Source organism: Triticum dicoccoides, chromosome 5B (assembly GCF_002162155.2).
Source record: "Triticum dicoccoides isolate Atlit2015 ecotype Zavitan chromosome 5B, WEW_v2.0, whole genome shotgun sequence".
In the NCBI taxonomy this organism is placed as follows: Eukaryota; Viridiplantae; Streptophyta; class Magnoliopsida; order Poales; family Poaceae; genus Triticum; species Triticum dicoccoides.
In genome coordinates, this window is record NC_041389.1 from 112,969,210 (window position 1) to 112,987,150 (window position 17,941).

General features: G+C 45.5%; 2 protein-coding genes across 3 annotated transcripts; one reads left to right on the forward strand and one right to left on the reverse strand.

Moving 5' to 3' along the window:
- Positions 1-768: 768 nt before the first annotated feature.
- Positions 769-4,545, reverse strand: LOC119307675. Of its 2 annotated transcripts, none has more exons than XM_037583740.1 (3): positions 4,350-4,545; positions 1,768-3,130; positions 769-1,471 (listed from the first exon to the last, which is right to left on the reverse strand). In XM_037583740.1, the coding sequence occupies exons 2-3, from the start codon at positions 3,113-3,115 to the stop codon at positions 993-995; spliced, it is 1,827 nt and encodes a 608-aa protein (XP_037439637.1). In that variant the 5' UTR covers positions 3,116-3,130; positions 4,350-4,545; the 3' UTR covers positions 769-992. The 2 variants fall into 2 exon arrangements, with proteins under 2 accessions (XP_037439637.1, XP_037439636.1); XM_037583739.1 differs by lacking the exon at positions 4,350-4,545 and adding an exon at positions 4,175-4,338.
- Positions 4,546-7,466: 2,921 nt separating this feature from the next.
- On the forward strand, positions 7,467-14,650 carry LOC119307676 (translation initiation factor eIF-2B subunit epsilon-like). Its single transcript, XM_037583741.1, has 15 exons — positions 7,467-7,876; positions 7,964-8,203; positions 9,143-9,457; positions 9,608-9,715; positions 9,857-10,049; positions 10,354-10,616; positions 10,819-10,948; positions 11,071-11,144; positions 11,299-11,544; positions 11,618-11,691; positions 12,410-12,501; positions 12,827-12,909; positions 13,476-13,547; positions 13,690-13,815; positions 14,116-14,650. The coding sequence occupies exons 1-15, from the start codon at positions 7,739-7,741 to the stop codon at positions 14,161-14,163; spliced, it is 2,202 nt and encodes a 733-aa protein (XP_037439638.1). The 5' UTR covers positions 7,467-7,738; the 3' UTR covers positions 14,164-14,650.
- Positions 14,651-17,941: the final 3,291 nt, after the last annotated feature.

Genomic DNA, 17,941 nt, shown 5'->3' on the forward strand with positions numbered 1-17,941 from the left:
CTGTACGTGCTAGTATGCTTAGGTATCGGCATGAGATGCATGCCTTGCCATGCTTACTGTTTACTCGTGGATTAGTCTAATCGAAAAAGTCCTAATATTTCCAACATTCTCTTGGTCGAAAAAAGAACAAGTGTAGTTGTGGCATTATCTCTGTAATCCTGGTACTTGTAAGTGAAATATAGATCGGGACTCGAACATCATGTCCTCATTCCGGCGATGCTGATTGCCATCAGCAAAGGGCGTGTGGAACTTAGATTAGGGGCCCCGTTTTTGTGTATGTTTCATCTTGGTGGTCTTCGACGGCGTCCTTTGGCAGAGTGGACGATGGCGGTTCATATTCGTTTCTTTCGGCTTCTCTTCGGCCAAGCGGAGCCAGGTTCAACTTCTTCGTTGGGAATCTAGTGAGGGTAGGCTTGCCTGATTCTGTTTGGATGGATTTCTGCCCTCCTTGTTGCTTTCTTCTCCGGGTGGCGATCTAATCCTCAGTTCATTGTCGCCGGCTTCTTCTGCCTCCGTCCGGTGACTTGGAGATCAAGAGGAGACATCGAGCTTTACTCACGGCATGCCACCGGTGAATGCAGGAGAATATGGGCGTCCCTAGGAGTGAGACGCTGACGTTTTTCTTTCTTTTTGAGATAGTTTGTATGTTGTTATGACATCATTTTCACCACCACAAGTTTAATCTTGAGAAAACAAATGCAGATTTTTAACCCCCAGGACGATTTTGCTCAATGGCATTCAGGAACGGAACAGGCAGCAGCTCAAATGTAAAAGCCAATTTTGTCAAATCTCTCTTGGAATTAGGTAAACTGAAACAAAGTTTAGTTTAGTATACCAGCACAGTAAATTATTCCTATTCGGTGATTTTTCTTATCTGTAGGCCTGTGAACCCAAAGCAAAGGAATGTGCACAAGAACTCCAATTGGAAACCTCTAACATGGAAACTCCAGAGACCCCCACATTTACTTGAATTTCACATGGCAAACTTCAGGTCAGGAAATGCTGGGTCTGCCTTGCTTTATACCTTGAAGCGAGATCACTGTCTCGAAAGCGCCAACGAGGGCCTTCACTTTGCTCCTCCTCGCCTCGACGAGCCTGCTCGCGGTCTCCTTGATCACATTGTTGAATAATCGCGGCTCGCTCTTCTTTTTGTCATTGGCACCCTGATGCCTCAGGACAACAACTTCAGCTCTTGAAGCACCTGAATCTTTTGATGCAGCAGAGGCTTTAGCTTCATTGTTCTTGGTGATTCTGCGTCTGGCAGGATACTTGCTTCCGTTGCCGTCATCTGTAGCATCTGCAGGCCTGAACTGTACTCGTCTGGGAGTGCTGTTGTCAGAGTTGCTGCCAAGGTTCAGCACCTTGCCACGGCGAAACCTCAGCATGCGAGGCGACTTCATGATGACGCCTGAGGGCGTGGATGTTATCTTTGGTCTTCCTGCAATTTCAGTTCTTGCAATAGCCCCATTTTCTGTAAAATGGGAATGATGTCTTGTCATTTTATTGCCATGAACTCCAAGCATATGTTTATTTGAAAAGAAATATTTCATAGAAACTTGTCCATACATTGCCATGTTAGATGTTAGTACCTCCGTTCCAAAATACAAGACGTTAAGGCAGCGCTATAATCAATCATGCCATACAAGTTGCATATTGGCATTATTAATTGCCATGTGAAATTCATAATATTTTATAGAAGAATTAGGAAATTTGTGACCTAAGGTGCAATTATATATTTATGATTCAGAAGGTAAAGATAAGATGTACCTTTGCGAGATTGTCTCTCTTTGTTGTTAACGTCTGGTTTTCGTGTTTTTGGCGAAGCTGTCTTCGTTATTTTATCCTTGCACCCAGAAAAACTTTCTATCCCATAAAACTTCTTACTCTTCACTGGGGAAGCAGAAGTTTCTTTCCTGACTGCTCTCACCGTAGAACGAGACAGCTTCAGTGGACTCAATGTAACCTTTTCTTCTCCCTTGTTTTGCCAAAGTTGAGCATTCTTGGCAACATTATTAAGTGTAATCTTTCTTTCAGTCTCCTTCCCTGAAGGAGGTGATGGAGATGGAGCATGTTCATTTGTAGCAGGTTTGGCACACGAATCCATCACGCTAGCTGGTGATGGCGCTTTGATTTTCTTCACTCTTGGAAGAGTTGATGTGACAATGGAGTTAAGTTTCCTCTCCTTGTTGAACTTGTTAGGAACGCTAGGATCTGCCTTTTTGGCCGTTGTCCTTGGCCCATCGGCGCTTCCAGCTGATGTACCTGCAGCCTTCTCATGCGATGTTATTTCGCTCTTCTGCTTTGGCATGGTGTTTCTGGTTATAGTCGACCTTGCTTTCCTGTTTGGTTTCACAGACTCCTGGGAAAAGCTCTGTGGTTTAGTCACGTCCTTATCTTGTTTGTGCTTCTCTGTTGCCATCACAGTCTGCTTAGTCATGTTCACTGAACTTACAGAGTCATTTGCGGAATGATTCGTACTATGATCGTCAGACTCATCCCTGTCCTGGATGGCCAACGGCATATCCAGCTCAATGCTTACAGCTCCTTCTGACAATTGTCCATCTCCACAGCTCGACAAGTCATCAAGTGAGATGATGAGGCACTTCGCACAATCTGGCTGGTTTCCAGCCACAACAGTTCCAGATACTTCATCTGATAACAACTCTGCACATGGAGACCTTTCAAGACGACCAGGTACTCCTTTCAGTGATGGCTTCTGCTTGGTAAATTCAGGCTTAGCAGGAGCAGCGCCATCTTTTACATGAGAAATCTTCAGCGTCTGACTCTTCTTTCTTGCTTTGTCTCCTTGTAGGATGACTACAGCCAGGTCCTGTGTTCCATTCCTGGCGTTCGTGCGGTCCTGACGCCAGCCACGAACAGGCGAGTATTTCTTAGACTCGGAAGAATGATGAATACCAAGTTTGCAGTTGTCATGGCATGAGCCAGTGGATGCTCTCTGGTAATGTGGGATTGGCTTCTCTTTCCTCCTCAGAAAGGCTGGCAAACTGTTGCCATCTGTATTTTCAGTGGTATTTACCGGGAAATCTTCTTTCTTCGACTCAGCCGATGCAGGAGTTGTTGAAGTGATAGCCTGTTTGATTACCTCCTCGGCCATTTAGAAGCAAGGATGCTGCAATTGCAGACACATGTGTGAGCACATGAAAAATTCACTCGGCGTGGTTAATAAATTACAGAAAAGGTGAATCGAGTGAATTAAGCAGTGCAATATTTCTCAAGGTCAAAAGTGAAGACCACATTCCACACCAATTTTTTTAGCCATCTCTGTCCTATTTGTTTCTGCCACTTGGTCAAGATCTGCATCTCCTATTAGTAAAGAACTTATTCCAAGAATATGCATAGATGGATCCTCCATTCTCCCTCCAGTTCAACCAATTCTCACCAAACCCAACTAATTCGATACTTCATCTATCTTATTAAAGTCTTAACATAAAAGCATTTCCACATTATAACTCCTCAAACATGTTATAACACCTATTTGTATCAATCCTTCCTACATTATAATTAGTACTTTTGCCAGGCAACCTTCCAATTAGTATAATCTTAGCCAATCAAGCAAGCCCTACTTACTCCCCTTTGAATTCTTCCGTCTTTTGGGTTTGCTGCAATCAGTTTCTTTAGAGACATATAACTCATCAATGATTACCCATTCCCAATCTACCAGCTATTGATAGTTACTGGCGTAGCCTAGTTGACATAAGTGTTAAATCAATGTTTAATACAGCACAAGTTAGTACTACAGGGACATGTAGAATGGTTCCAATCCGATTCTTTAATGAATAATTTACAGTAAGTACATATTCTTGTTACTAATACTAATTTAATCTAGTAGTATCAGCGAGATGGATGTGCTAGCGTAGTTGACTTGACACCACAAAAGAGTACAGCATTAATTCAGTAGCACAGGTTAAAGATGAAACAGGTTCCTCCAAAGAATCAACGAACTGAGACGCAATTAAACAGAACCATATCCCGATGATATACAGATGGCCATCAACACTGGAAGAAAAGAAAGAAAGAAAAAACTGTAGAGCGTCATGCGCCCCCCGCCGTTTCCTGATGGGAAACTTTCAAGAAGAAACTAGCTAGATTGGATCGTCCAGAGTCCACCCGAGATCGCAGCGCCGGAACTGGAATCTCCGAATTAAAGCCTTACCTGCTGACCGACGTCCTTCTCCCGGTTCTAGCTTGATTGCAAGGACTCCAGAGATGCGATGCTCGATCGGAAGGGTCGGGGAGGCAGCTAGCGAAAACGCATGGACGGCCAGAGACCAATGCAGAGGAGGACAGGAAAGGAGAGATTGCTTCTGTATATAGTACTAGGTAGGTACCTCGTGCTTCCGCCGCTCGCCGCCAAACCGACGAACAGAACGGCTGCGTGTGGTACGGATGTGCCGGTGGAATGATCCGTGTGCGAGGAGAGGGAGGTTGCCGCTGACGCGTTGGGGAGAGAGAGAGAGAGGAGGTGTCGAGGGAGAAGCGTGGGTGTTAGCACGTGGCGTTGGAGGTGGGAAAACAAACACAGTACGTGCACAGGGGAGAACGGCAACTCCGACGCCCCGATGCAAACGGATGCAGTTTTTACCATTGGTCAGTTGAAGGCGCCTTGTATAGCTGTGTCCGTTTAAACCTGGTCGGTGCGCCCAACCAGCCGACTCATTTTTACGCGGCTGAATTTTGCTATAAAATCAAAAATTTAAAGTGAGTGTCTATAGTTCATGCCAGCGATCATAGTTCATATCGACGTACGTACAGACATATCTGCCCGCCTATAAAAAAAATCATTATAATTCATGCCAGCACAAAAAGGCCACGGTCCATACATCTCGACCGTAGTTCATGCCGGCATGCAAAAATGATGGCGCTCTCGGCCATAATTCAACCATCTGGCTCGAGCATCTCCTTTTGCCTCTTCTCGAACCAAACGCTTCTCCTTAGGACATCTTGCTCAAGTCTACTATCATGATCTCCACTTCCTTCAGCTTGAGCCTCACCTCCTTTGCTTTTGTGTTTGCAATGATCTCCTCGATCTCAAGCTTCTGTTGTTGGACGTTCCCTTCGATCTCGAGTTTCTTCTTTTGGACGTTCTCTTCGATCTCGAGTTACTTCTTTTGTATATCTCGATGTAGGCCTCATTTGCTCCTCTTCTCTCTTGACGCTTCCTCTTCTCTCTTGCTTCCTTTTGGGTCATGAACCCTTGCAAAGTTTCTTGCAAGGTGAATGTCGCCACATCTTGCTTCTCATCCAACTTGGAGTTGATCTCCCCCCTAGGCCGCTTTCTCTCCTTCACCATGCTCAATGACGGACACCGGCCCTCCATTCTTCTTTTTGGGCGGCATATTGCTCCCTAAACTTTGGGCAATCGCAAATGATCGTCCAAAAATGGGTGAGGGGTGAATGGCATGTCCCAATGTTGGGCCTTGGAGGCTCCAAAGCTTGGTATGCCTACAAATGAAAATAAACACAAAAATGTACATTCATATGCAATGGACATAAAATCATCAATCAACAAGATACACACATATGAACAAGAAGAAGGAATCTTATACCGTGTCTTTGATATCTAGGTCACTTACCCGACGGCCTTCGATCCTCTCAAGGGTGCCACAAACTTATTACACTCTTGCCAAATGATCCACCACCTCTTTGAGATTGACACGTCACCACGATTGCTCTCAAACTTGTAGGTCGGGAACTTCCTACGTTCATGAAAGTATCTATGAACTCTCGCCAAAATGTTGATCCTTTTTGCTCAGCACCTATCTTGGGATCTTGTCCAATTTCCTTCCAACCTTCGCGAATCAACTTAATTATCATTATCCTTTGTGTATGCTTTCATCTGAATGCTTTGCCGCCTCCTCTTTTGTGCATTGTCTTGGTTAGTGAGCTCATCTGCATAAAAAGGCTCCCCTCAATGTCCACATTGTCTTCTTCCTCTTGTCCGTAAGTGTCTTCTTGCCATTGGTCGCCTTGGTTGTGGGTGTCTTCTTGGTTGTCGTGGACGTCCATGCCCTCTTGGCTTTGCGTGAAGTGGTCGCGGCCGTCTTGGCTTTGGGTCTCATCGGCATCGTACGCTTGGCCGCCCATCTAAATGATGTTTTCCGTGAATCATTGTAGTAGGACGAGTCTTCATGCGTGGATGTCGGGGCCGGCGTATCGTTGCGGGCGTCAGGAAGGTTGCCAGTAGGAATCTCCAGTGGTCGCCTCCCTTTGCGCCCCGGTGGATGACCCATCGGTCACAGGTGTGGCATTGAGGTTGATGGCCACAACCACGGAAGTGGACGGTGTGATCACAATCACTTTTGGTGAGCAATTCCGAAGTGAGGTGTAGGACATGGATGGGTCGTGTTGGGAGGGAAGCCGTGCGTCTGCAGCATGGTGGAGGTACGTGGCGACTCTGGACGTGGCGAGCAGGCAGCCGACGAGCCCATGCTCACCGCGGCCATGGCGGCGGCAAGAATGGACCGTTCGCTACGATGGAACCCTAGCAGGAGGAGCCTTGGTGCGTGGCCTTGGCGACAAGGGCCTCATTGTCCGCAATGGCGACCTCCTATTGTGCAGCAGCGACTTCTTTTTTGTTTGCCTCGACCTTCCGTCGGCCAACCCTCTTCGCCAACTGTTTGGCCCTCTACTCCGGCATGATATCCTTCTTGGGCTTCTTCTTGCGCACGGCGTGGGGTCGGATGGCGCGAGGCAGCGTGCGTGGGATGTCGCGACAGCCCTCGAGGCGGAGCCAGCAGAATCACACGCCACCGTGACAAGGACGAGGAAGCCCTCCGTGCCCGAATCACCGCGAAGTGGCAAAGGAGGGGTGGTCCGTGCCATGGCAGGACTCCCCCCCCCCCCCCAAGGAGGAGAAGGATGAGGATGAGGACGGATCAGGCATCTCCCGTTGTGAGCAGATCCGCCTCGATCCGTTTTGCGTCTTCGACCACTATTTCCGCAAAGAGACAACAAGGGTAAGAGCGGCCGTGGATGAACTTCTTTCATTACCGTTTCATTTGTAGCTAGTAGAACATGTTAATTTTTTATTGTTCGATGACATGTATGTTTAACTGTGTATGCAACTTAATGTTGTATGAGACTAGTATAGATTTGAGGATTTGATTTGATGGAGGCGGATTTTTAATGCCTGCCCGGTCATTGTCCGCGAACGCGCTCGGACGCGTCGGCGAACGCATGGGGGCTCGGATTTGGCAACTTTGATTATAAGATGCTCTAATAAACGATCCGGATTTCCCTCATCCAAAATCTAATGGTTGTGAATGTTGGAATTGGAACGGCCTATGAAGCTGGGTAGATAGTCCGACATCAACTTGGAGGAGATTCATGGGATTTCGAATGTTGGACTGGTCCGAACATTTTTTGTGAGGAGGTCGGGAAAATTACTGGTTTTCTGTCACCGGCTCACCGCCGGGTGAGACGAAGAGCGTACCGGTTCGCAGCGCTATGTCCTCTCTGCCCGTTCACCATTCTGTAACCCTAGCGCCGCCAGGAGCAGCCCGCGTTTCGCGCCGCCGGGCCGCCGCGACAAGCTGGCCGCCACGCCTCACTCCGCCCGAGCTCTGGCAGCACCGGGACGAGCTCCTCTTCTTCCGTCTCAGCCCGAGGTCCTTCTCTAACGCCCCGACTCCGACGGCCGTGCTCCCTGTACACAGAAAAATCGGAGAAGAAAGGAAAAGAAGGAGAGCTCGCGCCCCTCCCCGCCGCCGCCGCAGCCATGTCTCAGAAGAAGTCGCGCGGCGGAGCCGCCGCCCGAGAAGATGCCGATGAGCTCTCGCGCTCGCCCCTCCAGGCCGTCCTCCTCGCCGACAGCTTCACGCTCAAGTTCCGCCCCATCACCCTCGAGCGCCCCAAGGTACCGCGTGCCTCCCCAAAACCATACCGCCGCCCCCTGTCCGCTCTCGCGTGCACCCTTGGCACCTGAATTGTGCTGTCCCCGCAGGTGCTTCTGCCGCTGGTGAACGTGCCCATGATCGACTACACGCTGTCCTGGTTGGAGACCGAGGGCGTTGAGGAGGTCTTCGTCTTCTGCTGTGCGCACGCGCAGCAGGTCAAGGAGCACCTGGAGGAGGCGGGCTGGACTGGGAAGCCCGCGGCCCGGGAGATGGCCGTCATGGCCGTCGAGTCGCATGATGCGATCAGCGCAGGCGACGCTCTCCGCGTCATGTATGGCCGTGGCCTTGTGAGTTTCTGACCCGCACCCTTGCTGTGGGTTGTGCATGACTGCAGTATTAGCTGCAGTGTCTGTTGCTGTTACTGCTTAACACTTTATCGTTGACTAGAAGTTATAGTGAATTAGTGAACCTATGTGAAACTGAAGCCTGGGGAGATTTTGGCAGTGTCATTCCAGTTCATTCAACGAAGGAAAATAGATTAAAATCTTATCACTTTATGTCATTCCAGTTCACGCAAACGTCGTCCAATTAGGTACTGGTTGCCTCTATACTGTGGACTTGGGAGACAATTGCAACCAGCTAGAGATTGTGATGAAAAACATGACAATATCATTTTCTAGTCAGAGCCAAACCTAATATTGGCTTTCCTGTCAAATAGCCACTACCCAGAAAAGATGTTCAAGGTTTTAACTACAACATCATACTGAAAGCATTAGTTCTGCTCACTTTAGATATTTTTGAAGTGCTTAGCTCTGTGATTGCTGTGCCTACTTAGTAATAGTATGTCCTATGTCGTACAAACTACTAAGTATCAATCGGTTTAAAATTCCAGTGATTCTTCATATAGGGTTGGCACATACTGTATCACAGAACTGACGACACACATAGCATGTTCTGAATACAAACACGGGAAGACAAAACACAAAATGAGATGGACAAAGAGAACTCTGGAATGCATGAACCTAGTCTCAGCATCAACGTAGAAAAGGATAGTAAGATCCAAATCACGTACATGGCAGGTATCTCCAATATCCTGGAGACATCTATCGGTCGTTAAGTGAAACTGAGCATGCATTTTTTTTTGTCCAACTAGCTGTAGCTTGTGCCTCAATTGTTGTAACACATATGTAATGCAGTCTTACTTGCTTGTTCTGTCCTCATATGTTCACATAATGACACAGTGTCTTCCATTTCGTTTATACTTTCAATTGTTTCCTTTTGTGTAGATAAATGGTGATTTTGTTCTCATCAGCGGTGATACAATCAGCAACATGAGCTTAAAAGAGGTTCTCCAGGAACACAAGGACAGAAGGAAAAAGGACCCACTTGCTGTTATGACTATGATTATAAAGCATTCAAAACCTTCAATCCTGACGCACCAGACACGTTTGGGCAATGATGAAATTGTTATGGCGCTAGCATCTGAGACAAAGGAGCTACTTTATTATGAGGATAGGGCAGATAGCTCACACCTGTGCGTGACAATTGATAAGGATATACTGGCCAATAATCCTACTCTCCAGCTGCATAATAACATGGAGGTCTGCTTTCAAACTTGTTGATTAAATAATGGATATATGTTCTTCTCTAAGCTCATTTTTGCTATGTTACTGAGACCATGCATATGTATTCTCTATTGCTTGCAAATCTTTATTGTTTTATTGATCTTCATCTCCCTCTTTTTCTGACAGGATTGCTATATTGATATCTGCTCGCCAGATGTCCTTAGTCTTTTTACCGATAACTTTGACTATCAACATCTCCGGCGTCATTTTGTGAAGGGTTTACTTGTTGACGATGTAAGTCCATTCACTACCACTGGACCTATTTAATACAAGAGAACATGATGCTTGTCTTTAGAGTTTAGTGCAGTATCATGAGTGCCATCTCTGCTATCATGTCTCTTCTGTAACAATCAAACGGCCTGCCAATCGTTTCAGATTATGGGATACAAAATCTATACTCATGAAATACACTCCAGCTATGCTGCAAGAATAGATAATTTCAGGAGTTATGATGCCGTGAGCAAAGATATAATACAAAGATGGACATACCCTATGGTGCCTGATGTGTTATCCTTTGGTAACTGCCATGAAATGAAACTTCACCGCCAAGGAATTTACAAGGCATCAGGTATGCGTAGTTACGTACTGAAAAGAGAATTCCGCAAAGATCTATTTCTGTACCTTGTTTGATATCATTCCTTGATTCATTCCTCCAAATCTCGATGAATTTGTCAACTCAATATGCTTGATTTGGAATGAAGAAATGGTTGCAGATATTAGTTGATAATATTATTAAAATGCTTTGTCAAGGTACATCGGCTGTTTTAAACTGTGGTTTTTTGGGCATGATTTTGACTTGTCATTTAGGAAGCATCTTCCGTTCCTGTAAATTGTATAACACCACCTTTCCATATGAATCACGTCTTCTCTAGATGTAACATCGTCGCATTCTGCACAAATTGGTGCGAATTCTGTTATTGGCAATGCAACAAGTATTGGAGAGCAGTGCAAGATATCGAATTCGGTAATTGGGGAAGGTTGCAGTATTGGGAAAAACGTTCTCATTCACGGTTCCTATATATGGGATAATGTCATAATTGAAGATGGATGCAAAGTGAGTAACTCCTTAGTCTGCGATGATGTGCATCTAAGGGCAGGGGCAATTGTTGAGCCTGGCTGCATATTGTCGTTTAAGGTATGTTGCTATATATTACTCCCTCCGTTCCAAAATAGATGACCCAACTTTGTACTAAAGTTAGTATAAAGTTGGGTCATCTATTTTGGAACGGAGGGAGTATGTTTTTATGCTCCCAATTTATCTTCTAGGAACAGATTGTACCAGTTGTAATTTTCTATCCAGCAGCCTTGCTAATATTGATGAAATTCTTATTTGTCAGATTAAAGTTGGAAAGAATGTTGTTGTTCCTGCCTATTCAAAAGTGTCACTACTTGATAAGCCTTCAAATGAAGATAGTGATGAGGAACTTGAGTATGCTGACACCAATTCTGGAGTTACAGATAGTGCACGTAAGCCTGCATACCGTAAAATGTCCATTCTTGTTCATACATGCCTTTCCAATTTGTTCTTATGGTTGTTTGGACCTGTATCACTCACATTTTACTTGGCAAACTGGATTCCTGTATTTCAGCCTTTTCCAGCACGAGGAGTAATGCCAACCACCCTACCATCGTATCCGAAGATGATGACTTAGGGGCATCTGAGGTATTCTTCTATTCTTAGATGGCACAGTGATTTTTGCAATGCGTGCTTACCATTACTGTGTTAGTTGTCAGGATTATCTCCAGGCACCCTGGTGATGCATTTGCCATGTCTTGATCTTATAATCATTATGGTTGCTGTCTTTGATATTGCTTAGACTGGTACCTCTGGTGTCCTTGGTTACATATGGGCAAGTGGTGATGCTGGAATTCAGGAGGAGTGGAGACAATCAATTGCTCCAATTCCTAAAGAAAAACTTCAAGAGTTGCAGCATGCAGTTTCTGTTGACGGTGATGTTGGATCGGAAGAAGACTTGAACAACTGTCCATCTGAAGCAGACCGTGACAATGATTCTGAGATTAGTGTGATTGAGGATGATGATTATACTAAGTTTGAGAAAGAGGTTAGTAGCATATAATTGGGATTCTCATACTCTTATTTATTTTTCAGTTTACTGATTGGTTTACCCTACGTAGGTCGAAGAGACTTTCCAACGGGCAGTTGATGGGGTTCATCAAGATAATTTGATACTAGAAATCAACGCGCTCAGGTGTAAGCTCTTTTCTGTCCCACTGACGTATGTGTGACTGTATAAATGTATACAACTATAACACGTCAGTCATCCTTTGAGTATGGTTTATCCTGGACAACATTTTATTTATGGGTAACATGCTGTAGTTTTCATTTTCTTTTTAAGGCTGTAATGATACACAAGCAGATGAAAGGGCAGTTTTTTTGCAGAAGATATTTTATTTTATGGAAAATAATTAAAATATACATATCACGATAAGATACAATCACTTTTTTTTTCATATGGAACATTGAATAAACAAGAAGTCATATTCTACATTATTTATTCTGCAGGAATATTGTAGCAATGCTTCACACACCATCTAAATTCTAAAACTGCAAACTGTTTCGCACTGCCAATGCTCATTAAGCATGTGAATTTAGATTAACACTCTGTTTCCCAAGCACTAGTTTTGCTTGTATAGACTAGAGTATGAAAGTTGTTTGCTGTGTCTTGTTCCAATTTGATGGCTTGGCCATAATAAACTAGTCTCTTTGATTTCCGTTTAGAACTTCAGATGCTTTTCGAGCTGCCTAGTTAAAGTTACATCAATAGGTGCAGCTATTTTAATATAATTGTTTTGTCCATTCAACCTTCAGATCATCGATGGAGCATGCCCATTCTGTAGTTTTGTCTATCTTTTTATTATAGTCATCATGCTGATTGCGTTGTTTGCAATTTTGTGTTTACTTTTCAGGTTGTCTTATAGCCTTCAACACGCAGATTGTGCTGGAGCAGTTTTCTATTCGATAATGAGGGCTGCATTAGTTGCTGCACAATCCACTAACGGTATGATTTCTAGGGCACTTTGTAGTTTTGTAACCATTGTGGACTTAAAATTGGGATAACTATTTGATCATTAGCTAAGATATTTGGGTGTTTAATCGTAATAGAAATGAACCAGTTTACAGAGGAGCTTAGCTTGGATATTTGGTTATGCAGGATGTTCATAGGATTTTGCATTAAACATTACATTCCTTTATTCCAAACATGACAGTTTCATTCTTATTGTGGAACTTTGGGGTCATGCATTTTTTGATATGGTATACTTATAGCTGTTAGATTTGATATGGGATGCAAGCTTATTTGCCTTGCTTCCCCCCTCTTTATATAGATAGTCTTCTAAAGTCAACTGCGGACGCACTTACCAAGTGGAAGGATCTTTTACGCAATTACACCAAGACAGTTGATGAGGAGGTATGGCTTGACGATATACTGGATAAATCCCTTGAAATCTGCATGAGTAGCATATGCCTGAAAAGTTGATCTTTTTTTTTGAGGGACCTGAAAAGTTGAACTTGGTTCTGCAGAAGTACTGTCAGGTTTAATGATTTTATGTGTCCAATGTGTTCATTGTCAGGTTTAATCATGTCAGTTTTCTTCAATATTTGAGTCTGTGGGTTTCTTTATTAGATATTTTGAGACTACAAATTATAACTGAGGTTATCATATAAGTTGACCTGGTGAGATATTGATCTGCACAATGGGCGTGTACTCCATGTAGTGTGGTGGTTGTGGTGATTCGATTTCAAGTTGTTGTGCTGTTGCATGACAGACTGTCGGAAGGGCCTCTACTGTGATTGTTAAGTTTTAGGTCCAGTTTGAAAACAGGATTTCCCCACAGATTTTCATGAAAGAAACATGCACTCTGAGCCTCAGACCGGGTTTCTCCTTTTTCAAGGAAGTTCCTGTGTTATTTTGTGGTGTTTTTGTCCTTTGATATTTAGCATAGCTAAATGAATCATTTCGTGATGGTGATGCAGATGGAAATACTATTGAAATTCGAGGAAATGTGTCAAGAGATGACAAAAGAATTTTCTCCACTGTTTTCAAAGGTAAAGAGCTATTCAGTTGCCGACAAGTTATTTTTATGGATATACATATAGTCTTGTTTGCACTACTGGGTGGTGTGTACACTATTTTGGAATTGATGAAGTACTGTTTTGGTTGGTTCTGATAATCTGCTATTGAATGCAGATCTTGCCTTACCTCTATGATAAGGAGATAGTTAGTGAAGACGCAATTTTGAGATGGGCGGAAGAAAAAGAAAATGCTGATGAGCCGGATAAAGTTTTCGTTAAACAGTCTGATGTTTTTATTCAGGTATATGTGCTGCACTTGGTCGAGTTGTCCCTTCTCATTTTGCTTTTGCTAGTTTCTCATGGCTTTTTTTTTCTGTAGTTGCTTTCCCTGGTCCTAAATCTCTCTGTCTTGGGGAATGATTTACACTTGACTAATTAATATCTAGTACTATATTGACGCAAGTTCAGCTGATTGTATTTTTGATAACTCGTGGTATGATGGCAGGGCTTGTAGCATGTGTTTGGTTGGCATGACAAAAAACATTATGATATGAATTGTCTGAGGTATACTAGTAGTAATAATTTGTCATTTCCTTGGCAGTGGCTCAAGGAAGCTGAAGAGGAAGATGAAGATGACGAAGAAGAGTAGAGTTGGAGATGGTTCATACTTGCATCCTTTCGCAAGCTTGGAGAGGGACACTGATTTGGGTGGTTTCCCGGTGGGAAAGTTTTGGAAGTTTGGATTTGCCTGTCTCCAGTTTTGTTCCTAACCAATCATCAGAGGAAAAAAAAAAAGAGAACAGAGCCGTGGGATGAACTACTGCAGAGTGTGTGTGTGTGTGTGTGTGTGTGTGTTTGCGGCACGATAACCTAACCCTTCTCTCCTTGCATCTATGGTCTACCTACTATCCATGCGCGTGTTCTTTTGCGGCATGCGTATGGATGGATGTGTGGTGGGGGGTGGGGGAAGGAAAGCAGCGAGGGGGTGCGCTAATGGCGGATCATGTGGGTAGCATAGGAGTGCATATCCAGTGCTATACTGGGATTTACATGCCCCTGTGCTCCCGGGAAGCCTGAACCCTTTGATCTTCGATCCAAGAAACATAGATGAAGTCCATGGAAAATTGCAGAAAACATCCTTCAGAGTTGTGTGGTCACACACAGAAGCAGTTAATTGATGTTCATGACCCAAGCTTGGAGCACGGGATCATATGACTTTCGGTAGCACTGGATTTTCTTGCACATAGATTCGAGTGAAGTCTGAAAAAAGCTTAACTCATGGGTCCGTCGAAATCAAACCTTGACCTCCTAATTCCTATAAGTGGCAAACTATACATATTAATTCCGGTTAACCATAACCCTAAACTTGCCTGGCGTATTTTTCAGAGATGATAGAGCAGTTTACTTACGAGAGCTTGGATTGATAAGATCCATGCACGTGGATATTTTTCAGAAGTACCAGAGCACTTTACTTGACCAAAGCTGGGATTGATAATTGATCCAAGCAAGATTTTTCCCCTTGCTCCCGTGCTGCTCGGTGAGTAGCACTGCGGCGCCTCGACCCCCCCCCCCCCATCCCTGACGGTGGCTGAGGTTGTGGCAAGAGGCTGCTTGGTGGTCCGACCGGGCTCGGGCTCTGGCGAGTAGTGTGGCAGCGGCGGATGAAAGCTCCCCCTCAAGATGCTGGCAGAGGACAGCGATGGCGACACCCTCAGGTGTCGCGCTCTTAAGAAGACGTCGTCGAGGTGTGTTGTCCGTCCTATTCTTGTCTCTGGTCGGTGAGACCAGTGGTGGTTGCGTGGTGTGGTGGTGGCTTTTACTTGGTCATGGCGCGAGGGCTTCATGGAAGGTGTGCGGGTCAGCGGAGGTGCAATGCGTGAGGGTGTGGTGTTGGCGATGCTCTGGGCGAAAGCTTGCCGGGTTCTTATCGGCTGACGGTGCCGGCGTCCGCGGCCGTCATGTCATCTTCTTGGAGGCATCGTCGTGCAGTCCATCCCCTACACACCCTCGGTTCCAACTCTTCGGGTGAAAGCTTAAGGCCCAGTCGGATCGGGTCGGGCGGCGGCGGCGGCATTGTCACTTCCTTCTTTGGGGCATCGCCTTGAGGAGCATTGGATCCCGTTTGCACACTCCTTAGGCTGGACGCTTACAGCATTGTGGTCGGCACTTGTCCATCCGGCAATGCGGACGTTGTGTGACTTCTTGTGTGACAATGATGGTGGCTTCGGGCGGAGTTGTGCTGCAACCGAGCTTTGGTAGTTGGTCTCATTCGACGTGTTCGAGGGGTCGCCGTGCCTCACTTGTCTTCCTGAAGTTGGAGCCGCAGAGGAGGTGTCCTCGCAGTGACGATGACACGAGACGGGTGGTTGGTTTCAGTGCTAGCTCGGCATAGGCTCATCGCTTTTCCCCTGCAATGCTCATCGACAAAGTCGAAGCTGCCTGGTCGTCGACGCGTGCGGTGGACTGTTTGGAATCAGCCGGCACATGGCTCAACGCTTGTTTGCAGTGAGGGCTACATCGGTGGTCCTTGAGGGTGGTGCCGGAGTCGCTCTCACGGAGGTGTGATGACGATGACACCGGATTGCAACCTCGACAACGCTTTTCTCCTCGACGAGGTATGTCCGTTCTTGTGTGGGTTGCCAAGTCGCGCTGTGTGCCTTCTTTTTGCGGGCGTGTTGCGACGGTTTTCTACCCGTTTTTCGTTAATTAACCGGGCAAGTCTCCTCGACCTTTCTTAATGATTTGGGCCCTAAGGGACCGCGTTTCAAAAAAAATAAGTGAACCAATCACACGAGCTATCTGATGCGGCTTACTTTTAGAAGTGGCAGAGTAGTTTACTTGACCAAAGATGGGATTGATAAATGATCTAATCCCCCTAATTGGACCGCTTCCCGCACTTTACTTACCACTTTAATTTGCACCGCCCCTTGGTGGGGCCAGGTCCACCCTCCATTGATACAACAGAACGCAAACCATCAAACACCCAATAAAATGTGGTAAACGACCCAATCTTGTTTTTCTGGGGTGAAAAAGCAGATGTGGTTCAAGTTCCCTATGACATGCCAACTGAGAAATTTAAGATCGGGTGCTAAGTCCTTGAGCTCTTGTTAATAAACTGGTTTGAGGTGATGTTGGGAGGGGCATACACATTTGTGATGATAAGTTGTCTAGTTGGAGAATTGGCCTTTGGAGTGTGAGATGATGGAGAAAATATTAGAGTTGAGGGTTGACTAGACATGTCGAAGGCAACCGTTGCACGATCGATTTCTCGAATGAGAGCACCCGACTTGAGACATATCTAATGGCCAGGATGAGGAGTGTGATGAGAGATTTTGGTGCCCTGAATAAGAGAGGCCTATCATGATGTGCATGAGTCCTTCACTAACAAGTCTGTGACTCAGAAGAGCATCAACTTTTCAAACTTCAACAACAACCAACACATTCCAATTTGCAAGAGTGAAGCGATTTGTCACATATTTTGGTATGGTCTCTATTATGTCTCATCAGAAGGACTTTGACATTGAGCTTGTGATGCAGTTCTTTGCTATGGTGCATTTTGGCACAAATGACCATCTGACCTCAACCTGGATGACAAGGAACCAAAAGAAGTTTGCTTCGCTTGCAAGGTTTGATGGAGTGTTGTGCTATGACTATTCAAAGGGTGCTGGTAGTGGGTGTAGAGTTCACTTTGACTACCAATGCAGAAGGAGGCGCTCATTGATCTCTATCCAACAAAGGCACATTTTCATGTTGGAGGTACCACTGAGTTTCTGCCATGTTATGATATCCTGCGCCGAGTGAGACTCTTGTAGTGAAGGCTGGTGATGGAAACTGAGTGTGCGGGCACTTGGTCAACTTGATGCATTATTCTTGTCACTATGAAGGAAAGGGCAAAGTGGATGTCATTTGTTTAATCTTCTATGAGCTCAATGCTGCTGTGATGGAGAGAAGGGTGTTTTATTATGCACCATATGTATTTGAGCTGATTTATGACCAATCACGTGGCATGTAGAGCAACTGGAACGTCGGTGGTGGCGGCAATCATCAGGCGTGGACTGATTAGAAAGTTTTGGAAGTTCTTATGCGAGGGAAGTGGTGAGGGAGAGAGAGGATCGAGGTGAAGAGGGACAGGGTTTACGGGTGACGACATGGTTGCTTGTTGGAGTCCACCCGAGTGGTGGTGACATGAGGTTTGATTCTGGTGGCCTGGTGGGTGGGAGGTGGTGCGCGAGCCAGGAAATGATGACGGGGGTCAAGGGTTTCTATAGAGGGGCTCGACAGGCTTGGTTGTGGGGTGTGGGCGCCATGCACGTCATGGCGACATGGGGTGCTAGAATTTGTGGCGCGCAGGTCGTGTAGGAGGTGGGCGACAGATCCGACAGGTGGGTTCGGGGCGTCAACGAGTGATGACAAGAGAGAGAGAGAGA